The 19,689-nt window shown below is 38.1% G+C and overlaps 1 protein-coding gene across 2 annotated transcripts; it reads right to left on the reverse strand.

The window, feature by feature from the left end:
• Window positions 1–506: 506 nt before the first annotated feature.
• On the reverse strand, window positions 507–19,689 carry LOC754136 (trichohyalin). Of its 2 annotated transcripts, none has more exons than XM_030986911.1 (15): window positions 19,585–19,689; window positions 17,290–17,553; window positions 14,556–14,717; window positions 13,175–13,374; window positions 12,021–12,162; window positions 9,713–9,997; window positions 8,784–9,062; window positions 6,885–7,136; window positions 5,866–6,034; window positions 4,751–4,890; window positions 4,210–4,494; window positions 3,396–3,680; window positions 2,308–2,496; window positions 1,281–1,565; window positions 507–709 (listed from the first exon to the last, which is right to left on the reverse strand). In XM_030986911.1, exons 2-15 carry the CDS (start codon window positions 17,512–17,514, stop codon window positions 512–514), a joined length of 3,096 nt encoding a protein of 1,031 aa, XP_030842771.1. In that variant the 5' UTR covers window positions 17,515–17,553; window positions 19,585–19,689; the 3' UTR covers window positions 507–511. The 2 variants fall into 2 exon arrangements, with proteins under 2 accessions (XP_030842771.1, XP_030842772.1); XM_030986912.1 differs by lacking the exon at window positions 19,585–19,689 and adding an exon at window positions 19,515–19,530.

Raw genomic sequence — 19,689 nt, forward strand, 5'->3', positions numbered from 1 at the left:
CTTTAAAAGTTTCATTACTACACTGGGCCAGTTACCTTTTTTTTTAAATTAAAGGTAACGCAAAGTTTTGATAATCAACAGGAATGGATTATGAAATTTAAAATTTGCATTACCATTGTGAAACCTAGTGTTAGAATAAGCAACTTTGACAAAATTTGGCTCTGAAATGCTAAGGATTTCAAGAAATTAAAATATAAAATGGTAGCTACGACCATGGAAATCTTGGAATATGCAGTTCTGATATATGATTTCCAAACGGGAATAGAAAATAGGTTGATTTTAGTCAAGAAACATTGTTTTGAAAATAAAGTAATATCAATCATGAGAAAGAGCTATACAACATAAAGAGTTTATTATCCACAATTTCATCACTTTAGACTCGATTTCAACCGCGACAACGAGCATTGAATATTGTAGGATCACATATACTTCCAATATGTCATTTGAACCAAATTCATGAACCCACACCAGAACTTTGTATTAACCTTTAATGTTATGTAGCATGATATTGTCACAAAATTACCTTTTCATCAAGACTGGTGTTCATCAGTGCCATATTCTTTTTGTGTTCCTCCTTCATCTTGTTATACTCTTCAACCGAGACCTGTCCTTTTTTGGCTTCTATGACAGCTGACACGGAGATGTCGTAGAAATCGATGGCATCTTCAAGTTCCTCTAACTCTTCTCCACTTAGACGATCAACTTTGGCCTAGATGGGTGCAGAGAAGAGAAGCATAAGAGGAAGAGAGTCAATAATGGCTTGTTTATGTCTCTTTTCACTCGTCCATATTTGTTTTGTTTCAAATAATCAAGAATTAAATATGTATCCTCTTCGTCTTCATCAATGCCATGATAATGAATGATGATTAATATAACATCATTCGTCATCATCATCATCATCATCATCATCATCATCATCATCATCATCATAATCATCACCTCCTTATCAACATCATCATCAACACCACCACCACTACCACTGCCACTATCAACATTGTCATCCTCCTCATCATCATCTAATCATTATAACTAGCTTCAAAGATCTCTGAAGCAACCATTTCATCAATTTCCTAAATTTGCATCCAAGTTTTTGTAATTTCATGATGGAGACTTACTCTCAACCCATCTCTTAAAGATGTTCATGCATGGGTATATAGTCGATCGTGAAGTAGGCAACTTGGCAATCACTACATAACACTGAGCCAATGGGTATTACGCTGCCGTGCGTAAATCCGTGTGCTGCCCTCTATATTTAACTAAATAAAACTTCATCTGCTCACCAACTGTTCCATCAGCCTCTTCCTCTCCTCCTCTTCGTTTCCGAGCATCTTCCTCCTCCTCCTCCTCGCCTCCAGCTTATCCTGGAGATGCCTGCCCTGTCTTCCTTTGGCCCATCCAAGCCTCTTCTTCAGGTCCTCCATCTCCTCCCGGTGTTGCTTCAGGAGACGCTCGTACTCCTCCTTGGGCGTCGTCGACTTCTGCTGCTCCACCTTGGTGAAGAAGATGGCCTCCTGGTGCTTCATCTCATCTTCGATGCTGGTGATTTCCTCGTTTTTACCTTTGCCCTGAATTAAAGGCATCGTTTAACAATGTTAAATCTAAGATGAATGGCCCTACGTGTTATCAGTGATATGGTGTTATATTGAAACCCTAAAAAATTGCGCTTCAAAATGATCATGAAGTGCCTCAAAAAAGTAAAAACCTTTGAGTGACCGCTTTTACCATACTTATTTTTCCCAATAGACTGTAGTGTTATAAAAACCGTTAGGAAAATGGTTTTTGAAATTTCAATTTCCAATGATATCTTGATGATCAGACAGGCGATCGGCTTGTAAAAGTCATGGGATTCCTGCCTGACCGAAAGGTTTATAATTATGATTGCAGCATGAGCTAAATCCAGGATTTTGTTTAGAATCTGGGGCAAAGATACCCAATCCCTTTAAGAGAATAAGAACACAATAGCATTGCATAGAATGCATTTATTACTTCTCTCTTCCGAGGACCTATAATAGTATGCTATCCATAATATTTGAGTAATGCCACAAGGGAGAAGGCACTTAGAGAAAAAACAGAAATTAATGATATTTCTGTACACGAGTGTTATCCCTGACTATGTCACAATCCACTGAGCATCTCCCAATTTGAGATTCACATAGAATTAGTAATCTCATATCTAAAACATCCATAACTGTCGTATTATTGGTCTGATATATTTCAAACTTTTGCCATTCTGCTTTCATACAAATGACCTTATTACAAGGGTTGGACTGCCCTTAAAATTTGGAAAGATGTCGGGGACCTTCTCACCTTCTCTATCAAAGTCTGTTCCAATGTGCTCATGTTCCTCTTGTGGTCGTCCAACATCTTCTGGTATTCCTTGTCCGAGACCTTGCCTTTTTTCTCCTGGATTTCAGACTGGACCGCCTCATCATAGTTCAAGATGTCCTCTGTGATGTCGTTGAACTCATCCTTGCTGAGCGACTCAGATTTATCATTCTAAAAATTGTGAGATATAGACAAGAACTAGAACGTGACTACATCGTCGATCCACCTCCAACTATATCCGATTCATATATGACCTTGTGACCTTTGACAGGTGACCTCATGAATCCCAGATCTATTCAGATATAATTGGGACATATTTTGATCAGTAATCATATTTTTGCCAGTAGGGATTAGACTTCCTGGCTTGCATGGTCACTGACAGGTGGTTATCTCATCAAATCAGCTCTCAATTAACATAAGAAAAAGAGGATCGCAGGGGACCAATGGTCACCTATTAGACATTGTTGGATATATAGAGGGCGCAAGAAGCAACAAGTATTGCAGTGGGGCTATAATTGCTTTCAAAATACTTTCTAATAAATATTTTTCACTTTTATACATGTAGCCGCCACCTTCGGTCTTTGACTCCTGAAACCTGAAATCTATTTAGTTCATCATTTCAAGATTGAATATAAAATAACAAAGTTTGGTTTAAAAACTCCTACACATGGTTTTCAAGTTATCGTGGTAATGAATTTTCTAGGATTAAAAAAACAACACTTTTATGACCATGTGACCTCTACAATCATTTTTAATATCCAAAATCTAATCAATTCAACCTTTCATGCTTATGTATACTTGACCAATGTCTGGTTAAATCACTCAAAACGGTTATCAAGAATGTCTATGGTTTTCTTTGTATTTCAAATCATTGGTTATATTTACTTGGAGTTTTGTATTGTCATTATGTTACTGATTTACTTAATATGCTTTGTAATACTATTGTACACATCACTGTACTTTTGAAAAATTTACCCTTCCAGCTTTGTGCTGATTGTCGAACATTATATACCAATAAATTTAACAAAAAAGATATTGAAGGAAAAAAAAGGAAAATAAATACTAAATACCAATAACTTCATGAGCCTCATCCTCTCCTCCTCCTCATTCTTCCACATCTGCCTGCGTCTCCTCCTCTCATCCAGCTTATCTTGGAAGTGCATTGCCTGTCTTCCCTTGGCCCGGTCCATCCTCCTTTGCAGCTCCTCCATCTCCCTCCGGTGCTGGCTGAGGAGACGCTCATACTCCTCCTTGGACATCTTGGATTTCTTGGACTCTACCTCGGCCAGGAAAGTGGATTCTTTCGTCAACATCTCTTTCTGTAGGATCTCGGCGTCTTCGGATTTGTCCTGGCTCTGTGTGTGCAGATAAAAATGTAAAATACTTTGAATTATTCATACCCCTTGTAAATACACCCTTTCAAAGTTCAGGCCACCATTTTAATTTGTGAGAATATTGCATCATCAATGTTTTCAGATGCGCATGTATGCTGCTTCACTGCCTGCGCTGTGCGCTCACTTCATATTGACTTGGGCGCCATGCTAAATTACGAGTAAACAACTTTGTTTACTCGAAATTTAAAATGGCACCGATGTCAGCGCATGCGAATTCTTGTAACCTTGAAAAGGTGTATTGAATTTTTTTTGTAGGTTTCGTAACTCAAGAATAAAAGGTGGACTGGTTGAATTATGGCCTTTGTTGAATACTTTTGGATGTCACCTTCTCAAGAAATATAAATCAGGACAAATCAACTCTAACATACTCTAAAAATTACAAAACTTGGTTTTTCTACGGATTGTGCAAAAGATTTTTTTTTTCATGTTACATCAACAATCAGATGGAACCTCTTCAGTGATTTAAGCCACTCTCACAGTTTAACTGTACCTCAACAGAAGCTGCAGATCCTGGTCTCCTGAAGCGTCTGGCGGCCATCTTGTCCTTGAGATTCTGTTCCATACGGAGCCGCTCCAACGCCAACCTCTTTTCCAGGCTCTCCATCTCTCGCTGGTGACCGTCCATGTACTTGAAGAGGTCCGCGGCAGACATCTCCTTCTTGGCCGACTTCTGTCGGCTCTTGAAGTCCTGGGACTTCTGGTCCAGGATCACCTGGAGTTGTTTGATCTCCTCGGCGGACATTGGTGGGTCGGTCTCGTCAACACTAGCTCCTCCCTTAATTTGAAAAACAGTAGATGTAAAGAGAAGATTGGATCCATTAGATTAAGTATAAGATTGAGAAATTGGAGTTGTAGATTCTTTTTAAATGTTTCTAGGGATTCTAGAGATCGGATCCTCAGTGGAAGAGCATTCCAAAGAGATGGTGCTGCAGAAATAAACGCCTTTTCTCCAAGAGTAGACATAGTTCTTTGGACTGTTAAATGTTTAGTTCCAGATTAGTGTTTAGTACCGATTACCAATCGCATCATACCTTCTTTCTCCGGGCCTCTAGCTTGGCCATGAGGACAGCCTTCATCCTGGCCTTCTCAAGGTCAAGCTGTGACTGCATCAAATCCATCTCCACCCGATGCTGGTCAATGAACTTCTGGGCATCGGCGTTCGTCTTTGAAGCTATAATATCAAGGATAGTGGCATAGAACAGCATTAGATTTTAATATAGTTTACCTGAATTGGATGAAGGAACTCTATTTAAATCATATCTGGAGTAATCATGGCAGATATCCATCTCCATCCGATGAGGGTCGATGAATCTCTGGGTATCGCCGCTCAAGTTTAAAGGTATAGACCAGTTTTGGAAACGCCCCCCTCTCAAAAAATGAAATGGAAGCTCTTATTACCAATCATGTGAAAAATTATGTTTTGACTAATACGTGATGATACAAATTTTGCCTGGAAACCGCCTACTAATTGATATATTTAGTAAATTATCATATCGATCCGACCTGGATAGATATCGCGAATGCACTTCAACATTGAACATGTGGGCTTATATTTTTTTTTTTGCGAATTTAGGTTGAAGTATTGCCATCTAAACCTCTGAAGGCCATATTTAAACAATATTGAATGGATATTTTGCACCCAAAACCCTTGAACCACAATTTTACCACTACCGGTCTTATCTTTAACACTGAATATCAAGGGAATGGATAAGCTTACTATGATAAAAAATGTTCAATACTGCTCCAGGGTCAATTTCTAACATTATCTGAATCATAGCTTCAACTCTAGACCAAAACTTTGTCTAATCCAAAATTTGAACCGAAACATAAACTTGAACCCAATTGCTACCCAAGTTTCTATAACCCTGTGGAAACATAAAGACAGGGGCAAATGTCAGATATTTCTTCCAAGAACCCCTGGAGATAAAATAATGAATTAATTTGTAATGTATCATATTATTTGCATGTGTGCATTCCACTGTGGACAAATCACTTGTTGCAATGGCAAGCAAGCTTCTGGCAAACTTTCAAGTAGTGCTCCACCTTATACACTGTACAACAACATACACTGCATGATGTACTTTATATAGATCATTATCTGCTGCATAAACAGCAATTGCCATCACATTACAATCAAAGATTGTACCTTTGATCTCTTTCAGTTTCTTCCTGAAGTTCATGTCTTTCTTGCTGATGGCAAGTTGTAATTCCTTGATTTCATCTGCACTCATGGTATCTTGGAGAATGGGGTCCTTGGTAACCGCATCAGGGTTCGTCATGGCAACGGTTTGGGCCTCTAGCTTAGCAATCAGTTCCTATAGGGGGAGGGGTGATATTTGATTATTAAAAGAATTATTGGCTAATATATATATTACTTTTGTGAAATCATCATGATAATCATTATCATCATTATCATCTTCATCATCATCAACATCAATATTACCACCACCATTATGCTCCTTAGCATCCTCTTCATCATCCTCATTCCTCAAAATCATCAATAATATATTTTCACTCTAAACATCACATCATCATCATCATTATCATCATCATCCTCATCATAAACACCATTACCATAAATGTCCTCCTCCTCATCATCATCATAAACACTATTGCAACCAACTTCATCATTACCACCACCACCATCATCTTTGTCATCATCACCACCATCTCTATACTCATCACCAGTAAACTTGTTACGACCACCACCATCACCACCACCACCACTCCCATCACTACCACCTCCACCATCATCGTAAAAGTTATCAACACCACCACCATCATCATCATCACCACACACTATTACCACCATCACCATCGCCATCACCATCACCATCACCATCACCATCACCATCACCATCACCATCACCATCACCATCACCATCATCATCATCATCATGACCATCATCATCATCATCATCATCATCATCATCACCATCATCATGACTATCATCACCACCACCACCACTTTCACTTTCATCATCATCATCATCACCATCATCACCATCACCACCACCACCACTTCCTCCACCACCACCACCACCACCACCACCACCACCACCACCACCACCACCACCACCACCACCACCACCACCACCACCACCACCACCCCACCACCACCACCACCACCACCACCACCATCATCACAAGTCTCCATCATCCTACCTGTTCCTCTTTCTTATTGGATCGCTTAGCTCTCCTCGCAGCGAGTTTCTCCAGCAATGCCTCCTGCTGGCGCTCCCTCGACACGTCCAACTTCGTCTGCATGTCTGCCAGCTCCTGCTTGTGCGCAGCGATGAGACGCTTGTACTCCTCTTTGGACACAGTGCTTCTCTTCTCTTTCATCTCGGCCTCGAACTGGACTTGGCACTGCTTCAGCTCAGCCTCCATCCTCTGTAGCTCAGCAGCAGTTATCGCCTTTGAAATAGTAAATGGCATGGATTATACATGTAAATCAGAGCTGCCAACCTCAGGAACAGGAAATCAGTAATCACAAGGCTCAAAATCAGTAATTTGGGGAATGAATCAATTGCTAAATATTGATTTTCAGGTCATCACAACACATTAGATTTCCATGAAAAATTGGCTTCAATTAAGAGAGAAAAAAAACCCAACAAGAAATCTGTAATTTTAGACAACATTCCGAAATGCCGTAATGATCGTTAATTTCTGTACCAATTACGGGAAATCTGTTTTAATTGGCGGCTCTGGCTAATACATGAATGATTATTGATACGCACAAAATTTAGTAGAGTACTACAAGTTTTTTTTTCAGAAATTATTGATCAAAGCATCAGATTAAAACCTATCGATTTCATGACTCTGAGATCATGAATATTTAGGGACACTGATTTTCCGCGATCACGGAAAACGGACGGCATGCAATTTCGAATGGAAAGTTGCGGAAAACCCCTTTCACCTCAAAACTTTTCATTTTTCAAGAAGAAAATCGTAAAACTTACACTATTTTTGTGATTTGTTATGCAGTGAAAATATATCAGGCCTAAAATCATGGTTAATAACTCCAAATATTTAGCGATATTTGTCAGATTCTTAGGAGACAGGGCGCTGCCATTTTGTTTCACTGGACCAATAGAGATTGTGACACAAAACATGGTACAAATAGCAGCGAATCGATCTGAATCGATGCCAGCTAGGCGCCTAGTATTACGTAGATGTAATACTAGGCACACACACGCCAGCAGCAGGTGCTAAGTGCGGCGAGATTGTACACACGCTGTTGTACAGTTCGAAAAAGGGGCTGGCATGTGCGCCTAAAATTGATTGATCGCTGACATGACAGCCAAGACTGAAATACTTTTGTCGACGTCGGTACTACTCAGCCTGTATCTGTATCTGTATCGTTCCGTCAGGAATATGTCTTGTTTTGACACATTCCGCTAACTTTAGTCTGCTTGTCTAAGTTCGAATTTGAAGTTGGTAAATCTAAACATTTGATAATTTTTCGTATATTTTCACTAGTATTTTGCATCAAGTTTATCCAGTCCCGTCCGTATGTTTTTGAGTGGTTATCAGTGGCAAAATAAAATTTATGGAATTCCAGATTTTCTGAAACAGAAAAAGCCATTTTTTAAAACGGAAATCAGTGTCCCTAAATATTGTATAACCAGAAAATTTCATTTGCATGGAACTTTTTTGAAACTTCGCTAGTGGTTCAGAATTACAAATTTGAATTACAAATTACAATACAATGAACTTTTGCGATTCGCAACAGTTTCTTTCTCCAAAAACAGTCTTCGTTTAAAATTTGAAAATAGTGCCATGTTACAAGAGTTTCTGGTTTGACAGTATACATCTGGTAAGCCATCTTTTGCACGGGAAATAAAATTGAAGTCCAGCCGTCGCACTAATGTCCTTTGGCAAGACATTGATCTACATTTGCCACTCTCCACCCAGGTGTTAAATGGGTACCCGGTAGGATGCGAAAGCAAGATTAGCAAGTGTGCGCTTGTAAAAATGACGCCTGGCTGGAATGCTCCCCAGGAACAAACTATTATTATTATTATTATTATTATGTGATTTGAGAAATCAAAGAGTATTAACCTTCTCACTGTTGACACCGTCCCTTCTCCTCCTTCGAGCGTCCAGCTTATCCTGCAAGTTCTGGCCCTGCCTCAACTGCTGGACATTCGCTTTCCTCGTCAACTCCGCTATCTCCTCATCGTGCTTGGCTAGCAGGCGTTTGTATTCATCTGCTGAAAGCTGTGCCTTCTTGCTCTCTACCTCCCTCTGGAAAGCAGCTTTCTTGGCCTCGATGTCTGCCTGGATCTTCTCAGCAGTAGCTGCCTCTTCTGCATCTTTCGTATCTTGCTGGACCTTTGTCTATATGGAAACAGAAGGGGTAAGATCGATTGAAGGAACAGCTCGCAGATTCTCTTTCTTACATGTATATCCTATAAAACACCTCATATTATCGCTAGATAGCCCCTCAAAAAAGTTATCAATGTAGAATAATGTGAGAATGTGGGGAGGAGATTTTGAATTTTAAATTGGAGAAATATAAGTACGTGACTAGAAATTTTGAGAGAGTTGATACAGAAAGATATGTCACAATTTCTGATACCATTTTACATGCAATTCTAAGGTAGCATGAAGGGTGTTGTTTGTGATAATGGATTACAAGTATATTCATATTCTTACACAGAGAATTTGTAAGAATTTTCATCACCTATATATATATATAATATATATAAAGACAGCATTTAGCAATTCAAGGGAAGCTGTTATTTAATACAAATACACTAAAATACTTTTGTTTTGTTATTTGTTTGTTTGATTTTATTTCTGCATTTACAACATCAATTGAACAATGAATTAAGTACTCAAAATACTGTAGTGTCAAATAGAAGACAGTCTGAGAAGTGGTGTTTCTCTTCATTGAAGCGCTTCAGAAGACAATTAGAAGAATGAGCTCAAAGACATTTGTCTTGGGTTGTCAAAAACTTGGAGGAGTTAAAAGAATAACCTCTCACCTCTGCCTTCAGCCTCATCTGTGCTTCCTTCTCGGCCTTCCTTGCTTTCCTCCTTCTCTTCCTCTCCGCTAGCTTTGAGTTCAAGACCTCACTCCTCTTCTCCTGCTCCCGCTTCAGCTCCGCCTCCAGCTCGGCCATCTTCTTGTTGTGAGCCTCCAGGATCTGGTCCGACTCCTGGCCCATTGCCATCCCCTTCTGCTGCTCGATGGCGAGCTCCATCTGGGCCTTCTGTTGGGCGATCTGCTCCTGCAGCTCCTGGTAACGAGCTGTGCTTTGAAGATCCAACTACATATAAGAGAAAGATGAAAACTTGAAATATGGCATGATACAAAACAATGTTCATCGACATCTCCTTGTGTTGATCCAAAGTTAGCTCCATCTGGGCCTCCATCTGGCCTCCGCCTGGGCAATCTGCTCTTGCAGTTCCTAGTAACGAGCTGTACTTTGAAGATCCAACTTCATATAAGAGAAATAAGAAGATATAATCTGCCTTTGATATACATGTATGGAAAGATATGTAAAAATATTCATTGATATCTCCTTGAGTTGATCAAGAGTGAGCTACATCTGGGCCTTCTGCTCCTGGAACTCTAGGGGGGGGGGGGGCGTTTCACAAAACTTGTCATCAGTGACAAGTGACAGTTTTTGTTATAAGCTAGTGAAATCCTTGCTTCTGATTGGTTATCAGCAGATTTGTCACTGATTTTTGTCATTTGTCATTGAAAAAAGGCTTTGTGAAACGCCCTTCCGGTAATGATCTGTGCTTTGAAGATAAAGCTGGAGGAAAGAGAAAGACATAGAAAAATAATTTGTTCTATGGAATGCTATATGACAATGTCCATCACTATCCCATTCTGTTGCTATATAGGGCAAGCTCCAGTTCAGCCTTCTGCTGGGCGATCTGTTCCTTGAGCTCCTGGTAACGAACTTTGCTTTGAAGGTTGAGCTAGGAGTGAGATGAGGATACATTTTCAATGATAATACTCAATACTAGGGATTAGCTTTACCAGTGGTGCTGCTGTAATCTTCATGAGAGTCCATCATGTCATTAATAAGTCAATTTTCTTACAAATTTCCTCTTTTTAAAATCTTTTGTGAAAATATGAAGCAAGATTCATTTGAAAGATGTTGGTCAGGTTTCATTGGTCTTTTTGATTAATGCGGATAAGAGGTATCGTGGTCAAGTGGATACGTCACAGGACTGTTGATCACAAGGTCCGCGGTTCGAGTCCTGCCGTGGCACTAATGTCCTTTGGCAAGACATTGATCTACATTTGCCACAATCAACCCAGTTGATGTACATGTAAATGGGTACCTGGCAGAAATTTAATTCCTTGAAATGCTTTAGCGCCTTATCATGGCAGCTCAGCTACAGCCGGGGTAATAATATACCTTGTATTAAGCGCAGTAGAGTATATTCATATAGTAGCTGCACTATATTAATTGAACTATTATTATAATATGTTTAATCAATTAATGTTATACGGTGGCGGTCGGCATTCATTGGCATTCACTCTTGCGCTCGACGGGCGAGAGCAGTGGAGTTACCGAGCCAGAACAATGGGGTTACTGGACCGGATATATTGCTCTGGCTTGTTGGGTTTTGGGGTGTGGTCGGTGGTGCTGGCTGGCACTGTGATGTACAGTTTTGGCATCTTACCTGTGGTCCTCTTTCAATCTTTTAATGATATTAGTTTTTACTGTCAGTGATGCATACACAGTATATGTCATATTATTACATGTTCCATGTTGCATCCAGTCATTCTCAATGTTATTATCCCTCAATAGCTGTTGTTATAAAGACAAGTGTATACTCCATTATTCAATAGAACGCCCTACTGTGGGGTAAAACTTTAAATAACAAAAAAAAACGCTTAAAGGTAAAGACCAGTATTGAAAACGCCACAATTTCAAAAAATGAAATGGAAGCTCTCATTACCAATCATGTGAAAGAATATGTTTTGACTAATACATGATGATAAAAAATTTGCCGGGAAACCGCCTACTAATTCATATATTTGGTAAATTTGTTTCTCTCATGGACTGTGAGAGATATAGAGTAGTCCCATATACATTTTTCTGTGTATAGTGCTTGTAACTTTACGAAGAATGGGCCAAATTTCTTATCATTTTGATGATTCCAGAACCTTGCAGATGCTAGATGCTAGATGATCAACCTTTTCTGATCGATTCCACAACGTTTCTTTGACAATGCAATCGCGTGACCATAACTGGTCTTTACCTTTAAGATAATGACTGTCCACAAACCTTGTTTACATGCAAAGTCAGGTCAAACTACCACACTTACATTATTTGCATCACCTCCCCCATCTCCATCGGTCTGCTTGCCTTTCCTCCTCTTCTTACGGGCAGCCACCTTGGATGCGAGAGAGAACTTCTGCCGTTCTTTCTCCTTCTCTCGTAGGAGGGTCATCAGTTCCACTTCTTGCCTGTAATGAAGTTAAAATATTAATGATTGTTTTTTTTTTCTACAGAATTTTACTGTTTGATAGATGTGTCATGGTCAAATGGTGAAGAAAACAAAAATCCTCTTTTTTAATTGTTAGATCCTCAGGAGAGCAATTTAGCCCATGATCAAGGCAGTATAATCTGCATTGCTTCTCTCTATCCAGGTGAATAAGAGGGTTCCTGGTAGGATGTGAATGTTATCTGATTAAGAAGAGCATGTGCACACCTGTACAAGGCAACTGACTGTAATGTTTCCCAAAGGAGAGAAGAGGGTACAGTGCATATGCAGAATGGAATACAATGCCCACAATGATAATAATATAATAATAATAACTACATATGTGAAGTGCTTGTAAACAGTAGTAAAGTGAAACCTGTAAATAAAAACTGCTCAAATGAGACAAAAAAATGATGTCTCCATGCATTGGATTCTTTTTGTTCAGGTTTCAATGAGAAACGTTTTTCAATGAAAAATAAAAAATTGGTTTATACAAACTGGTGGCCTTTCTTAGCAGGTTGTCGTTAAAGAGTTTCCACTGCATTATAAGGCATCGTTTAACAATGTTAAATCTGAGATGCACGGCCCTACGTGTTATCAGTGTCTGTGATATGGTGTAATATTGAAGCCCTAAAAAAATGGCGCTTCAAAATGATCACGGAGTGCCTCAAGACAGTAAATATCTTTGAGTGACCAGTTTTACCATACTTGTTTTCTCCAATAGACTGTAGTGTTATAAAAACCGTTGGGAAACACAAAATTTGATATCGATTTCCATTCATAAATATCTTGATAGGCGATCAACTTGTTAAAGTCATGGAGTACCTGACTGACCTAACGGTTTATAATTATGATTGCAGCATGAGCTAAATCTAGGATTTTGTTTAGAATCTGAGACAAAGATACCCAATCCCTTTAAGCACAACACTAATGTATTTACTTTCATCACACTTAAATTTAGAGAAGTCTCTGCATTAAAATCATTTCTAACTGACCTATGGTTGGCAATCATCTGCTCATACTCCTGCTCTGAGAGATTAGACTGTTTGTCCTGGAGGGCTTCCTCCAGCTGAGCTTTCCTGTCGGTCCCATTTAGATCTATCTGGCGACCGCCCTTCTTCGTCTTCTTGGGCGTTTCCTTGACGATCTGGATCACCTCCTCCCACTCCCCCTCATCATTGTAGTCTTTGTTAGACTGAAAGAGGATGCAATACAACAAAATTATAGATACGGTAGATTTAAAACAGGGGTGATAGTGAGCACTTTCCTCAACTAAGAAGTAAGAAAATTGGGGGAAAAAGGTAAAAAAAGAAGGTAAAAATGGGGAAAAGAAGGAAATAATAGGAAAAATCTGGAAAATAGGGGTAAAATCTGGATGAAAAAAATTCTGACCCCCCCCCCCCCCCACAAAAAAAAAAAAAAAATTGGGGAAAAAAAAATAAAAGTCAGAAAACTGATTTAAATCGGTTAATTATCAGGCCTGTTTAAAATTACCATCTACTGATTATTTTGCAATAAAAAAAAAAATATGGTCAACAACTAAATTTTTATTCATACCTTTACCAAGTTTTTTTAATTTCTAACTATGGGAAAAATTGATCTGTCCCGATTTGGATTTCTTGCGAAGGTGACTTATTGAAGCTTACAGAAAGGCCCTAATTCATCTAATCCACCTTTCATTCTTAAGTTATGAAAAACACAAATAACATCAAATTTATAAGGGGTATAAATAATTTAGTTGTTAACTGTAAGTGCTTGAGATCAATATTGCTTGATAAAAATGATGATATTATAAAATGCCATTTACACCTCACATCTAATATACTCCAAAATGCTGTAAAAAGTATCACATTAATTATCATTCCAGCTTAAGTTGAGCTAGCTACCATGATATTAAGAAGGCAAAGAAGCTCATGGATTGCATAATATATATCTTATAGCAGATAGGAATACACAGCTTTAAATTTGGCATGAAAAATAATTCTGGGAACAATTCAGGTTTATTTTCCCAAAAGAAAGAGGTCGTCTCTCTTGTTCTATCCTATTCCTACAGTATGTCCATTGGGCACATTGAACAAAAATGGTTTTAGTAACCTACAAATTATATTCTCATAGCAATATTAATCTACTCTGTATTTCTTTCCAGTTTAGTTATCTTCCTAAAGCACTTGGAACACTGACAACATTTAAAAAAATAGAAATTTAATTTGTGACATACTTCAAAGACAGGTTACTTATAAGGTAATTTGTTCTTTGGATTTTATAACAGAGATATGCATGTATTTTTAAAAAAAATAACAAGAAAACAGCCAACATCAAAAACTAGACATGGGACTGGGAGGACAATGAGAGACAGATCTCTGAATATATACTCACAGAATCATCAAGCTGGATGACCATCGTATCGTTGTTGGAATTGGAAGCCATCTTGTTTCCGTCTTCTGCGACCGTCTCAATGTTCTTGATGGTCAGGGTAGCGGTGTTCGCCAAGTAGGATGTGAAATCCCCTCCTTCCCCGCTGTCGGATGCTTCAAATGTCTACAGAAATCGAAAGATTAATTAACAGACTTGAATCATAGTTGAATGTCCTTATTCAAATTCATATTAGCATTTATTTTCTTCCATTTAATTTCACAACATATTTGACATCTGTTCAAACAATACAATTTATATGTAGGAACATAAATATAATTGAAGAAGTTGTATTACAAGGAAGAAGGCTCAAATCCCAGTTACAGGGTTGCCAGCTACAAATGTAAATGTGCATGTAAATGTACAAGGTATTAAAAAGAACTGTTAACAGTAAGCAGGACAATATGTCAGTTTTTAATTTCCTTAGCAAACATTGTAATATATAGCATAGTCAAAAAGAGAAGCTAGCAGAAAAAATATTTCATAAATGATCTCTATTATAATCTCACCTGACCTAACAATCACAATATACATGTGAAGTCAGTGTACAATATGCACCAAATGTACTAGCTGTGTATCCATTAGCATTATAATCACAAATGAAAATCAATTAACAAAATGAAAAAATGACTCATCCGCACACTTTAGGCCTGTTTTCATCAGCTCGAGTTTGCCGAATAACCCGCTATGTTAACTATCCCGATAGCACATTAACCAGTTAATTTGCGTCTTCATCAGCCAGCAGTTGCAATTAGCAAGATATTTGGTCGAGAAAATATCCCAAGAAATCTTGGTCTTGTTTTCAAAATATCCTGCTATTTGGGAAATAGCGGGCTAATTTGCGCCCCTCCAAGCTAGTTTGTGATGAGCGTATTGGTCTAGTGAAGACGCGATTTCGAGCTTCTGGATAATATTCTGAGTCTGAAAATAGTGGGTTATTTGGCAAACTCGAGCTGATGAAGACAGGCCTTTTGATACTAATCACAAGTATTAACAAGTTCTTTTACATATTATATCAAAGTCTATACTATGGTGACCTTTGAGACAAACAAGGTCCCCAAAAAACACTTCATTAAAGGGTACAGGTACAAAGATCAAAACATGTTTTAGCTCTGTATTAAAGGGTTCCATTTTGCTATACTATTATCAAAATATAAGCTTTGAAAAATTGCTTCAATTATTACAAATCAGCATCAAACAATATGATCAAAAGATGATTCTTTGTTATATCTTGATGCTCCATTACTTGTGTCAGCGTGTAACCACAAGTTATTCTATTTCTAGGTCTGTGATAACATGACCTTCAAACCCACTGTGGTCCATGAAATGCCTCGTTGCAGCCCTAATTCCTTAAATTATTGCAAATCAACATAAAAACAATAACAATAAGTATGATTGATTTTTACATCTAATACTCAATTACAATCCTTCTACTTCTACGTATCTACTAAAACGACCTGTCATTAAACCATTGGATCCATAAATTACCTCATAAAAAGGCGGCCACACTCAGACTAGCTCATTAGCATAATTGGTTTCTTATCTCATAATCTCATAATGATACAATAATCGTACCTGCATGTACTGTTTGCTCCGTGCTATCCAAACATTATGTTGACAAGCTGTTTGCACATGTACATGTAGATGAAAATGTCATACTTCTATTTGCTAGGTATTATTAGCGGGAATCATCCGTTCCTTAAAGACATATTTGTCATGTCAAAAAAATTGCAATCTGACTAACAACCTGTCATTTATACAGATTTACAATTTAATTGCTTTTTTAACTTGTTATCCTTCATGGCACAAACTAAAGCTTTAACCTCAGTTTAAAGCGTTTAAAGCAAATTTTCATATCTAAATCTCAGGGAAAGGTGCGAATACCCAAGTATAGGTTATATTAAATGATTAAAAGTGTTGATGAGTTACTAATTAGTAATGATATGATATGATTCTCACAAATTCAAAACAAAATTTACACTAAATGTTTAATTCTACAAATAATAGTTTGAACATATTAGGGAGAAAACTCAAAATACATGCAGCTTAATATTTCGCAAAGAGACAGCATAAGTTAGACAATCATGATAGTCATCCTAAAGTTAGTAAATATTTGTTAAAGAGGAAGTCAAACCTGATATTATAATGGTTTTATTAGAAGTAGAAAATGAGAGGAACAGGTTTAATAGAGAAAGTTTGAGCAAAATCTGAACACGAATTAGCAACACTGTGAGTACGTTCACTCCCATTTGCTCTGTACTAATGAAAATTTTAAATCATAAATGCATCCTAAATAAAATCATTGCAAATATGTTTCTAAACAACCCCTGTAAGAAACAAAACTATTTAATCATCAATAACTAAGAAATTAGAGTTTATGAATTTTCTGTACAGAGAAAATTGGAGAGGACCTCACATAATATGTCACAGTGACGCCACTGATCACTGCCACTGATGACAACTTTAAAAGTTCATAACTACATGTTTTAAGGCTGTGCATAATCGTGTTATGAGGTACTCGAGTACACTCCCAGCCTTACAGGCGAATACTCAGCGGTCATTTTTTTTTTAAATAATTTTTTTTAATGACCTGTTTCTCTCATTTTTCTGCTGCTATTAGAATCAACTTAATATCAGGGTGGACTTCCCCTTTAATGATTCCTACCCTAACCATCCATCTTCACTTCAATTTACTTACTCCAATGCTCTTATCTCCCACTTGCAAGCTAAATTTGTTGTGGCCGACCTCCTTCACCGTCGCATGTCCCCCGATCCCATTGGCCGGCGGGGCTTCATCCAGCTCCCCCGTTATCCTGACTGGCTCGGACTTATTGGGGACCACCACTTCCGCTACCACAATGTTCTTGGCCTCGCCTTTAGGAGGAGGGGCTCCGTTCTTGGTCTTGGAACTCCCTGACCCCATGATGATGATGATCAATTCCTGGTCTCTTTAGATGTACATCTGAAGATAAACAACAAATACAAATTACAAGTACGGCCCGGTATAGACGTTCAGATCATTAAAGAATACAAAAAGATCATAAAACATAATTTCTTAAAGGTTACTAATACTAGGCCTGGGACAAATACTTAATTTACTGTTCAAATATTTGTGCAAACAGGTATTTGAATAGTTTGAATATTTCAAATACCAAAGTTTCAAAGACAGTCTTGCCATTAGCACGGAAACATGCCAATGCATTAGGGCCTTTTCGTTTGTGGGGACGAGGACGCCATTCCTGTCCTCTAATGATGCGAATTGGCTGCAGACAACCCGTCCTGTTCACTAGTTTATAACCTTTTTCGTTTTGAGTCAACGCCCGTTCTCTGTACACGATGAAGTAATGGCCCCCGCAAGCGTTTATTCAATTTCTCCTTCACTTCTTATGTTATTCTTCGTCTATTATTCCATCATTTTTATAATCTTTCATCATGTTATTCTTTGTTTTCCTTCTATCATTTTCTCTTTCCTTTTTTCATATATGTCATTCTCATTTTTCCATCTTCTCTTCTATCTTTTCATTTTCTATTCTTTATCGTTTCTCTTTCTGTCTTTCCTTATTCTTTGTTTTAATTATTCTCTGCTTTTTCCTTCTATCAACTTTTCTCATGTAATTCTTTGTTTTTATCGTTCTTATCATTTATTCCTACCATTCCTTATATTCTTCTTTGTTTCTCCATCTTTTATCTTCTCTTCTATCTTTCCATTATCTGTTCTTTATCATTTTTTCTTTCTGTCTTTCCTTTTGTTATTCTCTGTTTCTTCCTTCTTTTACCTTCTTTTATGTTATTCTTTGCTTTTTCCTTATGTCACCTTCTCTTTCTGGCTTTCCTTACGTTATTCTTTGTTTCTTCCTTCTATCACCTTCTACATGTATCAATTTTCTTCCTTAAGTTCTTTGTTTTTCCATCTTTCATCTTCTCTTCTATCTTTCCATGATCTATTCTTTATCATTTTCTCTTTCTGTCTTTCCTTATGTTATTCTTTGTTTCTTCCTTCTATCACCTTCTCTTATGTTATTTTTTGTTTTTATAATTCCATCACTTTCTCTTTCCGTCTTTCCTTGCTGATTTACGTGGCGATATATGGCAAGAGGATGTCATTTTGACGACGGGGTACGAGTTTTCTGACGAACTTCAAATCGTGGATGAACGCTTTCTCAAATTTGGCCTGATGACGTGAGACGACCCGACGCATGAGCATATCGCAGAAATGACGTTGTATATGTGGACGTGACATGTCTGGTGCAGCTAGTGGCCAGGGGTACGGCCATGATTGATATAGTCTATATGCCACCTGCAGTTTTACATTTGGTTTACATTCAACAACAAAATTCCTCCAGCAGACAGATTTTTCTGTCTAGCATGAGACTAAACTAGATCTAGATCTAGAATAGAGTCAAGTTGTTGTTGTTGTTGTTGTTTTAGTTTTAAGGGCGTGTGTCATTCAATTGTGAATATTCAATTGTGAAGATTTTCTCCTGTAGTAGTCTAGAGACAAGAGATGATTTTCAGAATTAATATCTCATTCTTTTTTATAACATAGATACGTCTAAACCAAGTTTTTAAATGGTATGGTACGCTTACAAATCAAATGTATAGACTAAATGACAAATATTTATGGTAATTTGGCTACATGATGCATATTTTCCTTAAAATCCAATGGCAACCTCCGGTTTAACTTTACTCAGCTCAGATCAGCTCAGCTTCAGTTCAGGATCCGCGGCCACGCACGGTCACACAACTACCATCAGCTTCAGGTCCACACGTACACCCCGGCACTGCCGGGTGGTTGGCGGTCCAAAGACAACAGCGCGGCGCTGCGCTCTCCATGATGATTCATTCATTTTATTTACCGGCCGCGCGACGAGTCTCAAATTCCACTTTTTTGCAACCGTTCACATGTTCATACACAATACAAACCTTTACTTACCCTGCCTCAGTCTAACCCATCAATCAAAATGTAATTCAACAGAATATAAAAAAGCCTTACGTTTAAATTTCAGCTTGAATAATCACTCTTCTCTGACATTTGTGTCCATAGCGACATCAAGCGCCTCCATCTTCACAAACTGGTACAGTGGGTACGTCACTTTCA

Source organism: Strongylocentrotus purpuratus, unplaced genomic scaffold (genome assembly GCF_000002235.5).
Source record: "Strongylocentrotus purpuratus isolate Spur 01 unplaced genomic scaffold, Spur_5.0 spur5_scaffold_16, whole genome shotgun sequence".
In the NCBI taxonomy this organism is placed as follows: domain Eukaryota; kingdom Metazoa; phylum Echinodermata; class Echinoidea; order Camarodonta; family Strongylocentrotidae; genus Strongylocentrotus; species Strongylocentrotus purpuratus.